At 38.8% G+C, this 21221-nt stretch overlaps 1 protein-coding gene across 5 annotated transcripts in view; it reads right to left on the minus strand.

The window, feature by feature from the left end:
- Positions 1 to 21221, minus strand: part of LOC133134884 (catenin alpha-2) — a 300097-nt gene that overhangs the window by 128113 nt on the left and 150763 nt on the right. Inside the window, exon 8 of one of the 5 annotated variants that reach the window (XM_061251449.1) lies at positions 8044 to 8588. The exons of the other annotated variants lie outside the window; for them this stretch is intronic. Coding sequence (XP_061107433.1) covers positions 8559 to 8588 — 30 coding nt within the window. The 3' untranslated portion in view covers positions 8044 to 8558. Of the gene's footprint in view, positions 1 to 8043; positions 8589 to 21221 lie in introns of those variants that run through there. 5 annotated transcript variants of the gene reach the window in all.

Below are 21221 nucleotides of genomic sequence, written 5' to 3' on the forward strand. Positions count from 1 at the left end.
GGGGTGGCTATAGAATGACAGAGATGAACAGCAATTTACAGTAGAGGAGTAAGAAAGATATTCCCATGGCCTTTAGAAATGCTGTCCTTTTGTAACCTTTGTCTATTTCGGTAGATTATTAAACTTGCTTGAGGGATGGGATGCTCCACAGTGGAAGACCTGCATCTCATGCATTTGTAAGCAAGCAAATAAATGCAAATATTTCATTTGAGCAAGGCCGTTTCACAACACTCTAGGTATGGAAAACGGTGCTACCCTGGCCAATGAACTCTCACTATCTACAATAATGAGAACTATGTTTATGCTTGTGTGTGAACAAAATGGCCATTTCTTACAACTGACCATTTCGTTTTCTGCCAGGGAAAACCCAATTTGGCTAGTCGCATGTCAACTGTGAGCTCAAGGTTGACACTTCCATAAGCTTTACAGAACAGAAGATTCTAACCATCCTTCGAGCAACCTCCTTGCAAGACAACTGTGACCCACCTCTAAAAAGGAGCAGTCAAAAACAGATGATAAAGAATAAAGAGAGAGAGAGAGAGAGAGTGAGTGAGTGAGTGAGTGAGTGAGTGAGTGAGTGTACCAGGCAGGACCTGAATTAATACACTTGACTCAACAGGTGCTATTCTTGGGACTCTGATTGGCCATCTTTAGGACCGTGAATCGAGCAACGCTGCTTTCCCGAGAAACTGACCGTCATGCCTGTTGCCAGGGTAACCAAACACTGAAGCCTGGCTCTTGTCATCACTCAGCTACACTTCCTGTTTGCCATGCGGCCCTCGTCCTCTGCGATTGCAGGCGCGGTGTCTCAGGAGACAGGAGGTCATGCGGCAGGCTGGAACATGTCTGCACAAACGCTCTCTTCCTAACAAGGACCGGCCTCTCCGCTCTCCCCAGCCTGCAGTCACCTCTCCTCAGGCAGAGCCCGGAGAGCCATCAGCCCGGAGTTATCACTCATTACCATGTGAAACGCGCTCCTGTGAGTCCCTCTGGCTAACAGCATCTGCCAAATAACCAAACTGTGAATTTTAATTATCCTTCGCACGGACTGTGAGACTGCGATGTTCACATCTGCACATTCAGACTTCTGATACACTGCTAACAGAATATACGCATTACAAAAAGAAAAACTCTGAGTTCAGAGACAGTGAGACGTCCTGTATTACAACCAGGGACAGTTGAATCTATTAGCTATTAGTAAATGTAGCGTATGCACACTTAAACTGAACTTTCCTGATATTGCAAAATATCCAGGGCTCCTACAGTACATTGATTTTAGTTTTATTGGCCTACTTAAATTATTTTGTGCATTATTGTGCCTTTGTTGTTATATGTAATATTGCATATACCATGCTTTGGAGGGAGGAATATGCAAGGATATTATTCCCCCTTTGGATTTCAGAGTTTGATGGATCATTCTCTAATCCCCTCTGAATGTGCTATGGTACATGAGAATCAGAGGCAGTGGTTCTGCTTCGATTCCTCTTTATGTCAAGGACATGGACTCTAATCAAAACTGACTGCAGTGCGTTTTGATAAAGCTATAGGGAAATATGCGCCTGCACACATGGACTAGCAAAGCAGACCATACACATTCAAGCCATTTGACAAGGGCCTTCAAAACACATCATTAAGGACCTTTGTATCTATAAAGGGTTTAATTTCCTCTTTTAGTGGAACAAAATAGTTAAATGGTTTAGTTTTGTTTCAGCGCCAGTTTAACTACAGTTTCACTACTTTTGAGCTGCTGCTATATATTTAACTTCTATAAATGCTATGGACTCATGGGTATTTATGAATCTGTCAGGTGACATAAAAATAAAAAAACAGGTCTCTCAGGCCCCACAGAAAGGAAAAGTCAACGGTGTGTCAACGACAGAGACTGACAGATGTTCATTTTACATGATAGCAAAGTAGTAATACATAAATGATGGACAGACTCTAAGGCACAGGTGGGCAGAGATAGATGTCCACATAAAAAATAAAAAAGTAAAATAATATTGGAAAGGTATTCAGGCCATCTTCCTTTTGGGGCGGTGAAAACAGACATGTGAAGATGTGATTCGACTGCTGAAATCTTCATTAAACACGTGAAAAGGTCAGCTAGTGAATTTAACAGACAGGAAATGGCTTTGGGGTTGTTCTCGTGCAGACAGATGCATTAACGGTTCTCTTATTCCCTGCAGTCACTTCTTGTTTTCGGGACTCTGATTTAACCGTAATGAGATTTACCACACTGACATTAACAAATTATTATCGGTGGAAAAATGTATAAAACTGCCTCTTCGTTGGGAGGAATGGGCAATCAATTTTTCCCTGAACCATCGGTCAGACAAGCAGACTTTTGCCACAGGTTCTCCAAAGTTCCCCAGGTATAAAAATTCTGTGTCCATCAACAATGTTTTGCAATTTACTTAGTTGAGTTGCAGCTGCAACAGATGCCAACAATACTAACAACATTTCTGACCCTGTCGAGTACATCCCTTAATGGCTAAACTAATGAAGATTTTCCTCTATTCTTCATTAAAAAAAAGAATAAATACAGATTTACATATTCTTAAGCTACCCTTCAAGGGATACATTTTGAATATAGTTCCCCCTAAGGTAAGATAGGCATGGGTAATATCATGATTTTACTGCAACATTTTTAAAAGACTTTAATAACGATGTGATTCCGTGCACACTCCTCTATCCGCACAACACCTCTATTCTCCCTCCATTTTCTTCTGAGGATAACAGGTTTGCAACAGTCTCCAAGAACACATTCATAAAAAACATACTGCTTATCTCTTTTATCTAGATGGGTAAGATTCAGGAGAAAACTGCAAGAAAGCCCTGGGGCTTATCAGACTGGAGCAAGATTCTTCCCCCTTTATTTCTCTATCGAAGACTGCTCTGTAAATGTGAAAAGGAAAGATAAAAGATTAAAGCTTTTACACAATTAATAATTCAATGTGTATGGCATCTTGCAACTTCCCATCAAAGATTGAGCATTGCATTGTGCCACTTGCTTGTCTCCGTGTGGCTGGTATGCCCATTTGGATTGACACGAATAGAAGCGTGTACACATGTTTATGAATCAAAGAATAATTATCAGATCATGTAAATGAGAGTTAATTACGGTACAAGAGTATCAGCCTCCGCTGTCTTTGCCCTGGTCAAATACTGTACACATCGAAAACATAATGTCCCGTTCTTTTTCTGAACGCCCACATATGATCTAAAACACAGATATATACTTAATCACCGGCAGTCTAATATAGTACAAAACCGATAAGATACTGACAATTACCGAGAAACAAACACGCAGCACACTTCTATTGCAGTGACCAAAATGGCAATTATGAACTAAAATATATCACGCGGTCTACAGTCAGTCAGACTGCATAAAGGGTCAATACATTATCACAGGACTGTCAGAATGCGAGTGTATCCGAGCGTATCATTATATGTGTGTGCTTCCCTTTGAGCTGGTCAATATTGGCGATGACAGTGTACATATTGAGGGGTGTGGCAGATCCCTTCTCATCGGGGGGTACAAAACGAACACGAGGAGGGAGCGAGTTCCGTTTGAAGGTCACACTCGGATTCACTTCCCCGACAGCAGCATCGGCCGACCCGCAGAGGAGGAAATTAGACATTGAAATGCTACACCTGTCATTCTGCGGCGTAATTCCAGTGCCCCGGCGACTGGACTGTGGAGGAACAAGCTTTTCCCAGGATTAAAGTCCCAGCAGCACTCCGAGCGGGGACCACTGGGGCTTAAATTGATCTGTGGTTTTTCAGCTCATTTCAAGTGGGCATGGGCAGTCAGTCAAATGTTCTCGACGGCCACATACAATGCAGCCCACCACAGACAGATACTCACACACACACACAGACGCACATGCACACACATGCACACGCACACACAAGCACACACACACACACACACAGGCACACACACGCACGCACAAACGCATACACACATGCACGCACACACACACGCACGCACATACACATGCACACATATGCACACACACAGACACGCACACACACATACACACTATTAGATTCTGAACCACACATACAATAAAACATATCCATATTGCAGAGTATAAGGCTTCATTTGCCTAAATAAAGGATTCTGTCTCTTCTTCAGGTGAGGCATGTATTCTAGAACATTCCTCAACATTTGGCAGCACTGGCTGATGTACACACTGCCCTGCACAATTTTCAAATGGAGTGAACTTCAGAAAGAAAACAAAATGCCATGAAATAGGTCAAGTGCTGTGCTGCTCTTGAATTACCCAACATATTTTTGGGCTTTGTCAAATGTCCTAGCTTTTTTCATTTAGATTGTTTCTACAGTAATGGTTCAACCTTGTTTATTTACTTATTTATGTATTTAGGAATTCTAGTTTCAGGCCCATTGCATTGTGGTCCAGCAGATGAGCTGTTGCGGGACAAAGATGTTTTCACAGCTTGTGCAGGCAGTAATTCTGCCTGATGAAACAAGGATAACCCCACCAACTGAAACCCTTGTCCAAAGGGACAGTACATAGTAAATCATGGGCTGTCCAGCTGGGCTTTTCTCCAGTCAGGGTGCTGGTCAGGACTTCATACTCCACACATCCATAAACTGGAACCCAGCATTTAAGGGGGATTTGTGTCTTTCGTCAATGTAGGATAGGCAATATGTGTTCGCGTGGGTAATTTAAAAGGGAGTATCGTGGACACTAATAGGGGTATTTGATCACAAAGGTGCAACAATATATTTTCTTTTAAGTTGACTGAAAAATACTCTCAAAGCACGCACTTTTTGGGGAATTAAGAGAGTCCAGATGTCCATTTGTTTAAACGCCCTCCTTGCTTTTGCCAAAAATGTTTTGCCATATGTCTTTATAAAAATGATTTCCACATTGGAATCCAGCCAAATCATGTATTTATCAAAAGTGCTTTTAACTTGGCTAATTAACCAAATAGGTATTATTAAGGATAGTCAGCCGTCTGGTTTGGATTCAATCAGCAGTCATCTTTTGAAACTTTCAGTAATTGTAAATTATCAATTCATTAATTCAATCATTAATTCGTTTTTTTATTTATCTATTAAAAAAAAAAACATTATTTGTTTTCTGTTCTCCAAATTGGAAAATGGAAAAAAGATTGATAGAATTATATACACAAGAACATGCTCATAGAGAGCATGATTGATTTTGATTTCATAAATTTTGAAACAAATAAATCCCAGAGAACATGTGGTATTAACCCGCATGCAGTATCGCCTACATTATTGCCTACATTATCGGTGTAATTTTTCTATGTTTTTGAAGTGCTAAAACTATGGATCTATAAAGTAGGGTATCATGCTTTAGGGGTTGGTATTATTGCCTAAGACACAGCCCACAGTTATTGGCAAAATGTCTCAAAAAGTGTGAAAATGACATACAATTTCATGCCTTTTACGGTTTCCTTCTGTACAGGTCACCTGCAATTCGGGATGAGCACAAGGCATACGGAAAGCCACTGCACTGTGCAATAGCATCATTTTTGGATTAATATCTTGCAGAAAGATGGATATGACATTAATAGGGTTAATGAGGAGAAAAGTTTCAATTATCATTTGAAGCTGTCATAACATATTTCATTTAACATATTCAGTACTTCATTCTTTTTAATACTGTAAGTACAAAAAGAAACCCAGTCGACACAACATATTCTTCTAATCTGTTAATAGACAGATGCTCATCAAAAGCTATTCAAAACATGAAAAAAAACTTCCACATCCAGGTGCTTATGATGCATTGCCTAGAGTTTCTCTGTGTGAACAAAGGATAGAGTTACCAAAGGGAAGGGGTGACTGCAATTATATTGAGGTCGACCTGCCCGTTTCATTCTCACAATAAACTGCATCTCGCTCAATGTGAGTGACAATGAAACCTATCAGTGCAGCACTGGACACAAGAGTGTCTGCAAATCCTCACCAAATCAATCAGCCATGCCAGCCTGTAGATGCGTACAGTGGTGTGGCCAAAAGTTTGGCAATGACTTCCATGGTTCCGGGCACACACACACACACACATACAGACACACACAAGCACACACAGACACACACATATTATTAATGTGTTATTCACTTTACACTTCAAACATTCCATTACTTCAAACAGAAGGTTCTGCCTGTGGCAAGAGAATGAAATAACTACAGGCCACTTCACCAGCCCAGAAACACATGTGATGTAGGTGTCACTGACTGCCCCATTCCTGTTTGATGACAAAGGCAGCTTGCTGGCAGGAAGTGAATGAGGAATGCCCCAGGTATTTACTTGCCAATGTAGTTGTAAAGATTCATGCTAAAGCCACGCTAACATTTCAGGATCAAATGTTAATGACACACCTGTGATTTATAACCATATGAATATCCATATGAGTGAATTTAATGCACAAGTACAGTATTATTCCTTCCCATCTGAATATAAAAATTACATGCAGTTGTAATAATAATAATAATAATAATAATAATAAAGAGAAAGAGATAAAGAGATAGAGAGGGAGAGAGAGAGAGGTAAAGCCTCTCAGTATTTTGCTTGTCCTGGTTAACCTTCTTCATGAGCTTGTAACACTGCTATTAACCTACTGCTCCACCTATTGTTCTAGTAGGCCACCTTGCCTGCATATCGTGACCACAAGACTACACGGACACAACAACAATTTATCTCTGAGTGATGGGAATTAATTGCCTGTGAACTCAACAAGCATTTCATCATCATCATCATGCACACACACAAATGACCATGGACACAAACATGCACACACACACGCGCGCGCACGCACGCACACACACACACACACACACACATATACACGCACACACATACACACACACATACACATACACACAAACGCGCACACACACACACAGACAGACACACACACACACACACACACACAAACACACACACACACATACACACACACACACACTCAGACACAGTGCAATCACAAATGGATAATATACTGTAGTTTGCAGGCACATAAATATGGACTTGGGAATGCTCACTTTTCTGAGTGTAGGGAGTGATTATAATTTATAAAAATGTCTTTATTCCCTGAATAACGGAGTGAACATGGTTTCAGGGCCTTTGGACAGTGATGAGACAAAGTTGTGCAGTCATTGCAGAACAATTAATAAAGCTGGCAGTTCTGGCCAGGCCATTGTGTTCCGCTCTAGCAAATTCCTCTGCATTTTGATAAGGACAGTAAATCAATCAAGGGTAACTTATAGGGCTTTAAGCAACTTGCAAAAGTGATCAAAGGAAGTAGATGCAGATGGATTTTAAATTAAGCTTTTCTATGGCAATGAGGTGACAGATGCCTCCATTGTTACTCCTTCAAGCTGTTATTCAACTTTAAATCGTGTGTGTACTGCAGTGGGATGTGTCCCCTATTCCTTCAGAATTCATTATTCAAAATAATGTCTGTTCACAGAAATGTTAAGCGGGGTATACTGTAATACCATGTGTCAGATGTAATTTAATTATTTTAAGTAAACCTTTTTCTTCCACACCAGCGATACAATGAAGACTCGCTAAGACTTTCAAAAATCAGTCGGTTTTGTAAAATAAAATAAATAAATAAAAATGTGAAATTATTGGCTTATTCGGTGCAGAGTACAGCCACTGAATGCAAAACAGCCAGCCTTTAATAGTCTGACTGTAACAGATAAGATACATAGCCTGAACACCGCCCTAAGCCACGACAGCTAAAGTTATGTCTTTCTTTGGTTGGAAATAAATTCCATTGCAGAACTACAGAAGCAACATTTATTTTTATTTTTTTTGCTTTTCTCACTGTGGGAAAGTCTAAGGGAGTCAAATGTGCTTACCATGAAGAATCAGCATGCATGCTTTTAAAATAGAAAAAAACATTTCTGTGTGTAAATAGGACAGTGAATTTTTTTCAGTGCATTTTCAGCAAATAAGCACAGTATTTTTAGATCCACACAGTGAAGTTGCTATTTCTGTGATCACATGTTCGGGAAATAAGTGCATAGTAAAATGTTAAATGTTAAACACATTTTGATAGAGCACATTTTACGATAGATTTTATTTAATTTCGTTTATTTAATCCCTGTTGGACTTTGGGGATTTATAGATTTGTCAGAGCTGAATTAATATTGAACATTTTACGGGGCAATTTTGCTTTTAGATGACCACCTTGATGATGTTAATTTTGGTTAAGCCCACTTTCTGGCAAATACTTTTTTATGACCATGATTCCCTGCATTCCTTTACAAGCTAGAAGAAGAGGTCTTTCAACATGTGAAGGTATCTATGAAATCAACTCGAATAGTACAGCAAACACACACTCCAGAGTTTGCCTTATCATCACTTACAAAACAGTCAAACGATAAATATTAATGCTTAGCAAAGCTCAGCAGGGACTGCTGTGACCTTTCTAATTACGAGCAGGCAGACGGGGCAGAAGGAGAAGAGTTTCAGGCCAGTGTGGACACATGTTCTGGCCTGGCTTTGACTGTTATGAGGGATGATCTGAAGAGCTGAGGATCTGTCAGGATATCATGGTCCGCTACAGCAGGGGTCCGAGTCCTTTGAGAGAAGAAGATAATTTAGTATGCTGGTCTCAGACCACATACATACGTACATGTTTCAGTTCACTCAAAGAAAAAGGTTGCAAAGTCCATAGTTCAGAATCAATCAAAATGATGCAATGGTCCTCAAGGTTCTGAATAAACAGTACTTTGGTGGTGTAGGAGTGTGAATCTGCTTCCAGGCTTTAGTCCCATGCCTCAAATATTGCTCATTCAATTCTGCAATTATGCTGCAGGAGAAGAAATAGTTCATATAGTATTTCTAACACATAATATGATTGTACATGGCCTCCAAATGACCTGGAATAAAGGTGTCTATATGTGGTGCATGTAAATCCAGTTTAGAAGGTGAATTCCCTGAAAGTCAATGTGGATGGATAGAGTATATTATTAACAAACTAGGTATTTAGCACTCATGGTATATTCTGGTATATGACCAACAGGAAGTAAAATGTTTAGTGTCAAATTACAAATACAGAGATGAACACAAGTGGGTGATATGACTGCAATGGGCACATAGAAGGGGCTGCCTGGTGGCGTGCCCTGCTAATGCACTGTGTGTCAGTGTAGCATGCACACCGCAGCCTTGTTTATGAATACAGGTATTGAAGTCTACTATAGGCCATAGCCAAGCTGTCTATCGCTACACAAAAGAGCAACTCCTTTAGTCAATTGGTGAATTGGTCTGTCTGTGCAAGAGCTGTACTCCTTCTAGACATTGACTATGGATTTTTGAGCAAAAAACAAACAGGCTGGTAATAAGCGTCAGATGGGAGCACATTCCAGGCTGTGAGTACAAAATAGGATTTAAAATTGGGAGGAAAGAAAAAATTTTTTTTTCAAAAAATGTAATTAGTAAACAGCAGGACATTTAACTGCAATTGAGAAAAGATTAGAAGATATGCATAAGAACACACATTACAAATTGAGGTTTTTTTGTTATTATTTTTTAAATCAGATAATAATACGTTGAGAATACAGTGCACCATGGTTTTCAGCTTTAATCAGTCTGTGAATTGCGTTCAGATGCTTCATGCTGTGCACTATTAATAGGAATCGATGGCTTCTGCATTCCCAGGCAAATTGGTCGGCATGGCAGCAACTATCTAGTTTGTGCCCATAAATTGCATCAGAATGGAGAATTAAGCACAGAGAAAATGTGGGCATTGAGTAATTCAGCTCAGTGTTGTGATGGACAGCAAAAACAACATATGTTATATACAGTTAATATGCAGTTCATATACAGCCTACATACAGTGAGGTCAAGCATTTGGACAGTGGTGACTTCTGTTCTTTTGCCTCTGTACTCCAGTACATTGGTTTCGACATTAAACAGATTATAAAAGCCAAGATATGTTCCACAAAATAAAATTGAAAGCCTCAAAACAGCCAAATATTCCAAAATTTTTACATAAACTATCTGAAACTGGTCATAGTGACATCTGACTGATTATGATAGAATGGGACACAATTTATTTTGGTATGAATATTGTTTGGCCTATGTCTGCCTGTTTTCTTCTAATTTCTCACCCTCATAATGGCTTATTTGACACAACTCTGGTCCTCGTGTTGACAAACACCAATAACAGACTCCAAAGGCAATGAAAAGCCTAGAATCAAGACTAGATACTGAAAGCTTTCTTGTACCTGCACCAAGAAAGTGATTGAATACACTTGACTAATCAGAAACAGCTAAGAAGCCAAATGTCCAATTACTTTTGGTCTCCTAAAATGGGGGGACTATGTATATAAGGGAATGGAATTCCTACACGGATCACCTAATATGGATGTGCCTACCCTCAAATTAAAGGTGACAGTCTGCACATTAACATCATAATTATTGTTTCATTTCAAATATAATGTGCTGAAGAACAGAGCCAAAATATCAGAAATTGTACCACTGCCCAAACACTAACAGACTGCACTGTACACTCAGTGAGCACTTTATTAGGTAGGTATTTATTTTTTTTATTTTGATGCATTGAGTGTTTAGAGATTCTCTTCTACATACCACTGTTGCAATGAGTGGTTATTTGCGTTAATTGCGTCACCTTCCTATCAGCTTCGACCAGTCTAGCCATTCTCCTCTAACCTCTCTCATTAACAACACATTTCTGCCTGTAGAACTACTGCTCACTGGATGTTTTTTTTTTCTTTTTGCCTGCAAAAAAAACTGTTTTGAGTGAAAACCTGAGGACTCAAACCAGTCACTTTGATCACATTTCTGCAACATTTAAACAGCTGAACCTCTTGACCACGTATGCATGGTTTTATGCATTTAGTTGATTTGTTGATTACATGTTTGCATTAACAAGGTGTTGTACAGGTCTGCATAATAAAGTGTACAGTTTTACAAGATTTACTATATCAATTGTTTTTTTTCCCTTTTTTTCTCTTTAAGTGATAGAAGCTTTAGAACCAAAGCAAAGATAAAACATTCTCATGGGAGCCAATAGAATAAGTAATATTCTAGCTCTATCGTGAAACATAAAAAAGACAATTGACACAAGTTCTTGTAGAAAAATGACAGAAGAGAAGCCATTTTGTAGATTGAAGATAGGGTAAAACATTTCCTCCGTTTTAAAACGTGTGAACAATAAAGCCATGTTTTATTTCAAGAGAACAACCTGAAAGCCTCATATCCAACTAATCTGAGCCATAGGCCCGCTTCTATAAGCTCAAGTCCTCAGCCTCTCCCTACGGATGTAGTGATGTCATAGATCCATTTACAGGCAGTTGAGCTGGTCAACAGCAAAGGCTGTCTACATTATCTAAATGTTTTTGAAAAAAATAAAAACGGACTCAAACCGATTTAGGCTGGCCTTTGAGGATACATTTGATGATCATATAAACACATTGTGATTCATGACCTTTCCGTGCCGTAATGTGTTTTTGTCTTGTTCACAGGATGGGGTGTGCTTTTCAAGATATGTCCAACTAACAATAAAAGCATCCCTGGGGGGAGAGATGGAATATGATTTTCGATCAAGAATATGAATTTTGATCAAGTAAATAAAATGAAATTCTGTGACTAAGAGGTCGCAGATGAATGTGAATATTCAGATATAAATCACTCATTTGCAATGTAATATTGAAAGGCAGCTTTGTGACTTCAGAATATGAATCAACTACAAAAAAAGATGCAAAATAATATTCAGTGATGAATTTAAAAACAAGAACATACTGCCTTTCTTTTGAGGTTACAATAAGTGGTATATATTCTTTCCCCCGTTTTTTAATCACCTAAGGTAGCTTCACGCTTCTACTTCACCAGATACACTAGATCAAGTAAAACATCATTCTGACAAGAACCATATGTGACAGCCAGTCTACAGGAAACAAAGCCAACTTGCCCACTTGTCAAAATTTAATGACAGTCCAAAATCCCAGCTAAAATATCCAACAAAGCAAGCAAGACTTCAAAGCTATATAATGGCATTTGAGAATTGATATTAATGAAGAATGGCGGAGTATGCTTAAAATATGCTCTCAGCATTCACAGCTTAGCCATGCAGAACCACAGGCAGTCAAGAAACCCTGCATACTGTGTCACTGCACTTCTCAGAGGAATCCAATACATGCCTTACAACAAAATCGATCATGTTCTGGCCAGTATATGAGGGGAATAGCATGTTTTACTTAAGTTTTGCAAAGAAGGCAGAAGGTGGTCAGTAAGTTACAACACTGTACAAAAAATGATACGATAAGCTTTTCAGAAGTTCAAACTGATATTTTCCAATGATATAAAAAAACAGATCTAAACATTTTTTTTTTAACTACAACGGTCTGGTACTGTGTCAAAAAGTGTAAATAACTGTATTTCATACAGTGGACAAAATGTACCAAAAAGTCAACTTCAATAGTTGAAGTCTACTTGCAAATAATTACTTAGTTGCAGTTGAATAATATGACAGGAACTTCCTTATTATAGTTATGGTGTTGATACTCAAAACTCTATTTGATAACCATCATTATGCACTCAGAGCGCATGTCTAAGTGTGCTGTTTTTGTGAATTAAATACGTAGGGCATCAGTACACGCAGAAACACTGGTTTCATTAAAGCATATGAGTTGAGGGGAAACATGTGATTATGAGACATGAGGCCAATTGCTATCCTCTGATTAGGAATTTAGGATAAATACTAATTCCTTAATAGCAAAATAAGGAGCTGAACAGATAAATCTCATTTAAATGTGAAAGAGAGAAACTACTGAGAAACCTGAGGCAAACAAGCAGAAAAAAGTAAAGAAAATGAATAAGCAGGAATTTCCACATCATGGAAGGGACTTTAACAATCTAGTTAAACTCGGTTTCTTATTAATTTTGTACCGCCTAGAAAATGGCATAATTTTGTTGGCCGGTACAAATCCAATGGTGCTCTCAGAGTACCACCTTAAGTGCTTCTTCACTAACACACAACTGTTCCACCATATGCATCTCTGTCTCAAACAAACAGAAAACAGGCTCTGTTGCCATGCAGCACAAAGCGTGTGTGCTCCAGGGCATGATGTCCCCCCCCCCCCCCCCCCACACACACACACACACACACATCCACACACCCAGCCTGTATCCTAATTATCCCGATTTGGCTGTAGAGGTGAGGGCTTGGGTGACAGGTCACACCCAGAACCTGTGATCCGCTTTGGGCAAGTCTTTTCTCTACCCGGCTGGCTCTGAAAAGGTCAGACAGAGCTCATTCAACCGACTTTCCCTTACGGACCTCAAAAACTGACTCACTTCTGTCACTGATAGTTGTCTTCAGGCGAGCTTAACATTCCCATGATTGTACAAAACACCAAGTGCAAAACATTTCTGCACCAGTCCCTATCGAAATTAAAATCCCTAAGAAGTACAAACACGGTAATTAGCACTAGCCACTTAGCTAATGACATTGAGACACCTAAAAAATGTGCTGCTGTATACCTTTTATGTCTGTATTACATAAATGGTTAAAATAATAACTGTAAATGACAAACATCCCTACTTTACTTTTAAGTATATCTTTCTGAAGCATTCATGAATAATATAAAAACTTTATATAAAGTAGCTTTATAAATACATAAGCTGTATGATTTATGACAACACAATATGGAAAACACTATTCTGAAACATGAAATCATACTGTAATATCACTTTACATTTGGAATGCAGCATGCTATGAATACAAAGCGTACGTATAGCTGTAATCTGTTGCAGGATTATATTATTTTTGTGCAGTGTGGCCATTTTACAACAAACTGCAGCCTATGCTGGATATTAATAAGAATTAAATTGACAACCCTTGACAAAAAAGTTTCATTTCCAGCGAAGTTTAGAATCCTCATCAATGTATTACCAACTTCAGCTCTAGTTTATTTTTCCCTACTTTATTTGAGGATGAAAAAAATTATGGAAAATGGAAAAGAAAATATGAACATAAATAAATTGATAGAGTGGCTGTGATGAGAACAATACTTTGTCTGTTTCCTTGAATTTAATTGAATGTTCTAACAAGAAGACATGGTGGCAGTACAACTATTCTGGACTTACTGTACTCTTATGATAGGGGATAAAGAAAAGGCATTTATAATTTAAAAATTCAAGGATACATCTATCTTTGTAATAGTGGCTGAATGAGCTCTATTTTCTTTGAATTGATAATGCAGACAAACGTTTTATAAAAAAATATGCCATTTATTCATGTTAGAGTCCACAGATGAGAATCACCATGGGAAGTCTACCACAGAATGTGAAGTTAGCCCAGGAGAAGAAGTTACTGAATGATTATTCCAAAGACCAATCATAACCTTGGTCTTTAGCTGGCAGGATAATTTTATGTGACAGGGGTCTAAACTAAAAGCAGACTTGGTCCCATTACTTATTATTATCATCACTTTAAAGGTATAATAGGTCATTTTGGACTTCTAACACAAGAGAGGAATTGCAGCAACAAACACGCTCAAACCACAACACTGTTTATCCCACCCCTTCTCTGTGAACGCTGACATTGAAACACCATTGGCTGCGGCAATTAGAACCAATTTTTAACCAATAAGCTTGAATTATTGTACAGCTATACGATGTGTGGGTACCGGCCGTCAACTGCATATTTCGAAACCCAAATTTAAAGACTATAAACACAGGCAGAGGGTGAGTCAACATGTCAGTGAGCCTTTTTCGATGATAGGAAGGGATTTACAATGGTTTCGTAACAATGTTTTAATACAAAACATCGAACCTATTGCACTTTTAAATCTGTTGTACTTTTTGTTTAATGTGGCCGGATGTAACTCATCCTTTTAAAACTCTATTATTGAATATTATTATTATTAAAACATTATTATTGACGTATTAGCGCAGCATTAGTGCAGTTATGGTCAGGCACTGAATCATGACTCTGATTACATTAATGGCATTTGGCAGACGCTCTTATCCAGAGCGACCGTATCCTGATAGTGGGTTAGCAAACGTGGATGTCAGTTTCATCCAGGGAGGGAGGGATTTAGTACATGGGATGTTGCTTGTACTACTGTCACCAACTCCTGATGACTTGCCCTCCACCAATACCATAATCAGCTGTGGACTAAGGGACATCTTTGTAACTATTTTTGTATTAAATACATACATAATTTAATAATTTAATAAATTACATTTAAAAATAAAAATATAATAATCGTATCTACATTAGCAAATCTGAAGACATAATTCTCCCTTGGGTTCGATTTGGATATCAACCAACTATGTATAGCCACAGAATCCACTGGAACTGATAAAGTGTTGGTTGTTTGCTTATTGCACATTCCCAGAGTGATACTCAACATTGACAAAACCATAATTGTTTTTTCATACTTTCTGATATATTATGTCAAACACTACTTATATCTGTATGAATAGTGAATAAATAATGTGTGGGCCCGAGAAGCTGACCTGTGAGCAGCCAGTGTTTCGTAGCGCTGAAAGAACAGGATGAGTGTAATGACTATGAGAGAGGCTGAGTGGGAACAAGTGCCTGAGGTACCCACCAAGCCAAAGAGAGGCAATGGAGGAAAAAGAGCTATTCGCTAATCTGCAAAAACCACACAGGAATTTGTTTAGGCATGATGGAGCACCTGCGTCTACCCCACCTGCTCCCCGAAATGGCTAAATCTCTCTCCAAGGGCTGCCCCACGCTCAGGAGCATTTCGCTTTAGTCCTGAGATGGAGAGAAAATGGATGCCAGCCATAACACTTTCAGCTCTTCTGGGGGAAAAGAAAAAGTCCCAGATAATGATAATGAAATCAGACAATTTAATATGAGCCTTTGATTAAAAAACGTGTTTACCTAATCCTGTGGCCTCCCCTCCTCTGACTGAACTGCAGAATCGTATTAAGGATGTTCACGAGAGTATATTACCTGAATAAATCACATCACATTGGAGGCTGAGCTCCAAACTAGGCCTCTTGGTGACGATCATCCGCCAGGGAGCCTCCCAATGAGGATTACTTTGGGCGTACAATCCTATTTAGTTTTACACGACTGTCCAGATCAGGTATGCACCCTCACTGAGCACATTAGCAGGTAGACCTGTACAACAGCGTGGTATGGCAATATTTAATCAGCCAATCCTGTGGCAGGAACTAAATGTGTAAAATCATGCAGACTTGGTGAAGTGGTTCAGATGTTTTTCAGACCTAAATGTCAGAATGGGGAAGAAATGTGATCTAAGTGACTTTGACCATGGAATGATTGTTGGTGCCAGATAAGGTTGTTTGAATATCTCAGAAACTGCTGATCTCCTGGGTTTTTCCACACATGACAGTCTCACAGTTCAAAGAGAATGGTGCGAAAACAGTAGCAGATGAGCATGTCTGAACACACAACACGTCAAACCACTTAAGAGGTTACAGTCGCAGAAGACCAATACATTTTTTAAATAAGTGATAAATACCTAATAAAGTGCTCACTGTGTGTATGTGGACACAGTACTGAGACACATCCCACGTCATTATTTAAATAATGAGTGAAAATAGTACTACACTGACGTATATTATTTTAACATTTTTAAAAGGACAATCTAACGTCAAATCAACAATCTGTACAATTTACATGATTAATAGTCTGGCAAGTAACCAGAAACTTCAACATCACATGACTCACACACAACAACAGCAGAATATTAAGCTTTGTTCATTGCAGTTGAATGTGCTCATAAGCCCTCCCCTGAGAGACAACAAAAATCAGATAATTACGGTCTGAAATCAGATATCCAATATACAGAACCCGATTTTAAGTTAAGTTTGTAGCCAATTGGATAGCTATAGACTACTGGAATGGTTTTAATGCACATTGAAATAACTAAAAGCAATTCTAGACATGAGAAAGGTGGAAAATGTTTCAATGTTTCCAATGCATTTTGGATGACAGTTTGTGTGTGTGTGAATGCCTGACACCCTATATTCAGCTGCAATACACTTTGTTCTTTTATAAGAAAGATCAGATGTGTGCGTGAATGGAATCGCACTCCAGTCTCACAAAACGCACAAGTCAGTGGAGAGGAAAAGAGGTCACAATTCATATTCATATTCATACGCTGGATGTAAAGAAGCAAAGCCGAGCCAACACAAACTAATTCATCACAATAATCAGATCAGAAGTGGAAAATAGAATTTGTGGAACTGAGAAAACAAATGCATGTTTGAATAAAAACACAAACAATTTCAGACCCTCTAGAATGCAAGAACCAGATGGTGATGGATGAAAATAATAATAGAACACTTAATATTTTCAACACACCCTTGACACGCATGCTTAAAATATTTAATGGGAGTTCATAGCCAAAATTAGGAGCGCAGACACTTGCGATGCAAATGCGTGTGTCTCACATTAACACACTGTACTGTTTTTTTTCTCCCTGCAAGACAAGCTGTTTGCTATAGCCAACAACACTAAAGCCTTAAAATGCTGTCTGCATTGTGCTACCTGCATGAGTAAACAGCTTAGCTTTTTAAATCTAATACACTCGCTGTAACAGGCCAAACACCCTTTGTAATGTGCACCATGGTGTTTAAGATGCAGAGGATTAGAACTGACTTAACTGTCATAATTCAAAAAGCTACTATGAATCTTCAAGACTATTCTCATCATGCTATTAATGTTATTAGTCAACAGTGACACTTACGACAACTGAATCAAATAATATTAATCATTAATATACAGTATATTGCAGCTGTGTCTGGACATATTCATGACACTGCATCTGTAGACTGTGATTCTTCGACCAATTCAATCCAACAGGGCTATGATATTAATCGAGGAATATGGGACTGTTGGCTTATTCATGAAGACAAATTATAAATGCATTTCATATTATCCATTTCAAACTGAATCCCAGTCAAACCTTTTTTAAAATATAATCATGAGTGCATTTGGCACACAGTTTCTTGGCGGCACACAAAGCCTTGGCAGCATGGTGGTGCAGTGGATAGCATTGGCACCTCATAGCAAGGAGGTCCAAGGTCCGGGATTTCAGTTCCCACTGTGGCCTAGCTGTGTGGAGTTTGTATGTTCTCCCCATGCCTGTGTGGGTTTCCTCCCACAATCCAAAGGCATTCAGGTTAGGCTACTGGGGAGATTAACAGGGCATTGTTGTAAATTAGCTTGTGTGCCCAGTTAACCTACCCTGTATAAAGAAAAGTTACTACATTAAAAATACGACTTAGATCCTCTTTTTAAAAGCACACTCCTGTGCTTATTTGGGGAACACTGGGCTCAGCACAAGGCTCACTGTATTCATGTTATGTTTTAATAGCGATGGGAATGATGATTATACGCATATCTAAGCAGGTGTCGGGCTAGGTTAGAACAACATGATTAATGAATTAGAGTAGACACAGTGGAACTCAATATACACCTTAACTAAACACCATTGTGATCCCATGTGGATCTTTGTCTGGCCAAAACAAAATGTTTTGGCCTGACAAAGATACATATGGGATCATAACATTGTTTAATAAAAGTTTATATCAGTTTATACCAGCATGCAGGCTCTCTGTATTGTTCCTGATATTCTTACAGTGGTTAGATCCAGATATGGTGACATAGTAGTGGAGTTAACAGATTCATAATTGTACTCACAGTGTAGGCTATAAATCTACACATTATCCATACATTTGCAAAAATAGACATCAGTGACTTCCAAAAATACACCGTTTACACACATTTCTGGTCCTCATTACTCCTTGTGGATCTATCTAGTATCTTTACAGGACATTAAGACTGTGAATTTGACATTCGTCAAATGTATTATCATAAACTAATGATAAATTAACCTGTCACCAGTTGGACAGTTTCCAAACCTTCTGACATCTTAACTGGGTTCTTCATCTTTTCCACCTTGCCATTATCATATATTATACCACATGCCTGGTAAGAACAAGCAGGACAGATCAATAAGAGCACAGGCTGTTGGAGAGCTACTCTGGAAATTACTTAAAGGTTCCAGTGAGACACTGCCTGCTGCCAGCAACACACATTCCATGGCTTTAAACCTTGTGCTCTCCAACACTGATGGAGAACTTCATAACATAGAGTACATTGGAAAAGATAACAGAGTGGTTACCTTTCATGAGAAAGCAATGTGTTTCCAAGTCTACATTTTCAGAACAAAGGATTAAATGAAAAAAGGAAATGTCCTTGTCCCTGATTTTATTTTTATTATTGTTATTGTTTGTAGCCAGCAATGATTAATGACTTCCATACTGCCTCATCTACACTGGGAATTTGATGTCCTGTCTGTTGTATTTTGGTGACAAATAGAATGTTCAATTAAAATAAAATGTTGAATGAGCTTGTCTATTTTAATCTGGAAGGTTATATGGCCACTGCTGTTGGAACTATGTGCAGTAACTAAGTTGAATTAGCCAGGCCGTGCATTATGTTGTCACTGATACGCCCCCCATTTCAGGAAGAAGAAATGTTGTCTGAGTTGACAACATTACAGACAGATTCAAACAGTCTTGAGTGGCAAATGAGGAATTTGCAAATATCAGTTTGTCTGAAGTCACATCGCACTGAGACCAGTGAAGACAAGGCAAATGTGTTTACTGGAAAACAGGGACAGTCTTTATATGGAATAAAGTTGGCCCCTGAGTAAAAATGTTAAATAGAGTAAAAAGCATGTGTGCTTTACATGCATTCAGTTCATGTGATGTCAGACCACTATTTTACATTAGATTACATGTTATTCAGCACACGCTTCTATCCAAAGTGACTTATAGTTGATTAGACTAAGAAGGGGACAAGCCCCCCTGGAGCAACGTGGGGTTAAGGGCCTTGCTCAAGGGCCCAACAGCTATAGAGATCTCATCGCGGCTACACCGGGGATTGAACTGCCAACCTTGCGGGTCCCAGTCATGTACCCTAAGCACTACACTACAGGCAGCCCACTGGGTATTTACTTGGGTAAGAGATGGTTGCTTGATAAAAACTTGCAATGAAACCACTGCTTTCTATGTAGGTAATGCAAGCAATGACATATCAGTAGCCATTTAGCAAGCTAGCTAGTTTTGGTAATTGTACCATGCCAATTGTAAATACTATATTTACGCTTTCCCCATGACCTACCCCACTGCCTCAGGCTAAAGTCATATTACATTAGAGCAAGGAGAAACAAATGGAAATCAAATCAGAAAGGGGTATTTCGATAGCTCCAAGCGGTACACCATTACCAAATGTAATGTACAGCTTCCGTATTTGGACCCTTATTGTCTTTTGCATAGTGTTCCAGACCACAGAATAGCTAAAAGACACCACACTGCTGAGTCAACACTATCATTCTGCACAGTGAACGGGAGACAAAGGAGGCCAAAGACAAAGTAATTGGAAGAAAGGCATAATAGAAAACACAGGAAGAAGCAGTGTGTGAAACGGAACACATATACAAGAAAAACAAAACAAATAACAAAAAGTACAAAGAAGGAGCCCAAAACCCTTCCCAAAATGGACAGAAGCATTTAACTCCTTAAGGTGCAAAGCCATGTTCGGATGAATGATTTGCAACACGACGAGCTCCAACGGCAAGCGGTGACATCACACATTTTGAGAGACTTCTCTCTGGAACATTCTAAAATGGTTTTGCGGTGTCCTGAATCTTGAACTGGGCTTGAGATGTGATTAGTGAAGGTTAACTGTACTATGCATGAATGTTTTAGATTGTATGTATGATATGTTCTGATATAGAGATGGCTGTTAAAGTGTAACTTAATTTAGCAGATCATGTAATTTTCCTGTATATATTATAATTCCTGTTTTTTGCAATAAAAAGTAAAAAATAAGTACAATTAACTGAGCATTCTTATGCTGATGTAACAAGCAATAAAGTCATTATTGAAAGCAATGGTGTTATAGAACATTGACAGAAAGAAAAACGAAAAAAACCTAACTTGTCAACAGGTTAAAAGAGAGGAAAACATATTATAATACGTAAATAAAAGGCAATGTGAGGTAGGGTGAGAGAGCAGACTGATAAAAGCACGCCCATTGTGGGAACTCTGGGCAGAGGTCTGGAACAAAGCTACTCTGACTAAAAAGAGGAGGGGTATTCCCTGAACGTATTTCGCACTGCCAAGCAGACTGCATATCGAAAACGGAGACAGACAAATCATACATCTCTC

Source organism: Conger conger, chromosome 8, assembly GCF_963514075.1.
Source record: "Conger conger chromosome 8, fConCon1.1, whole genome shotgun sequence".
Taxonomy (NCBI): domain Eukaryota; kingdom Metazoa; phylum Chordata; class Actinopteri; order Anguilliformes; family Congridae; genus Conger; species Conger conger.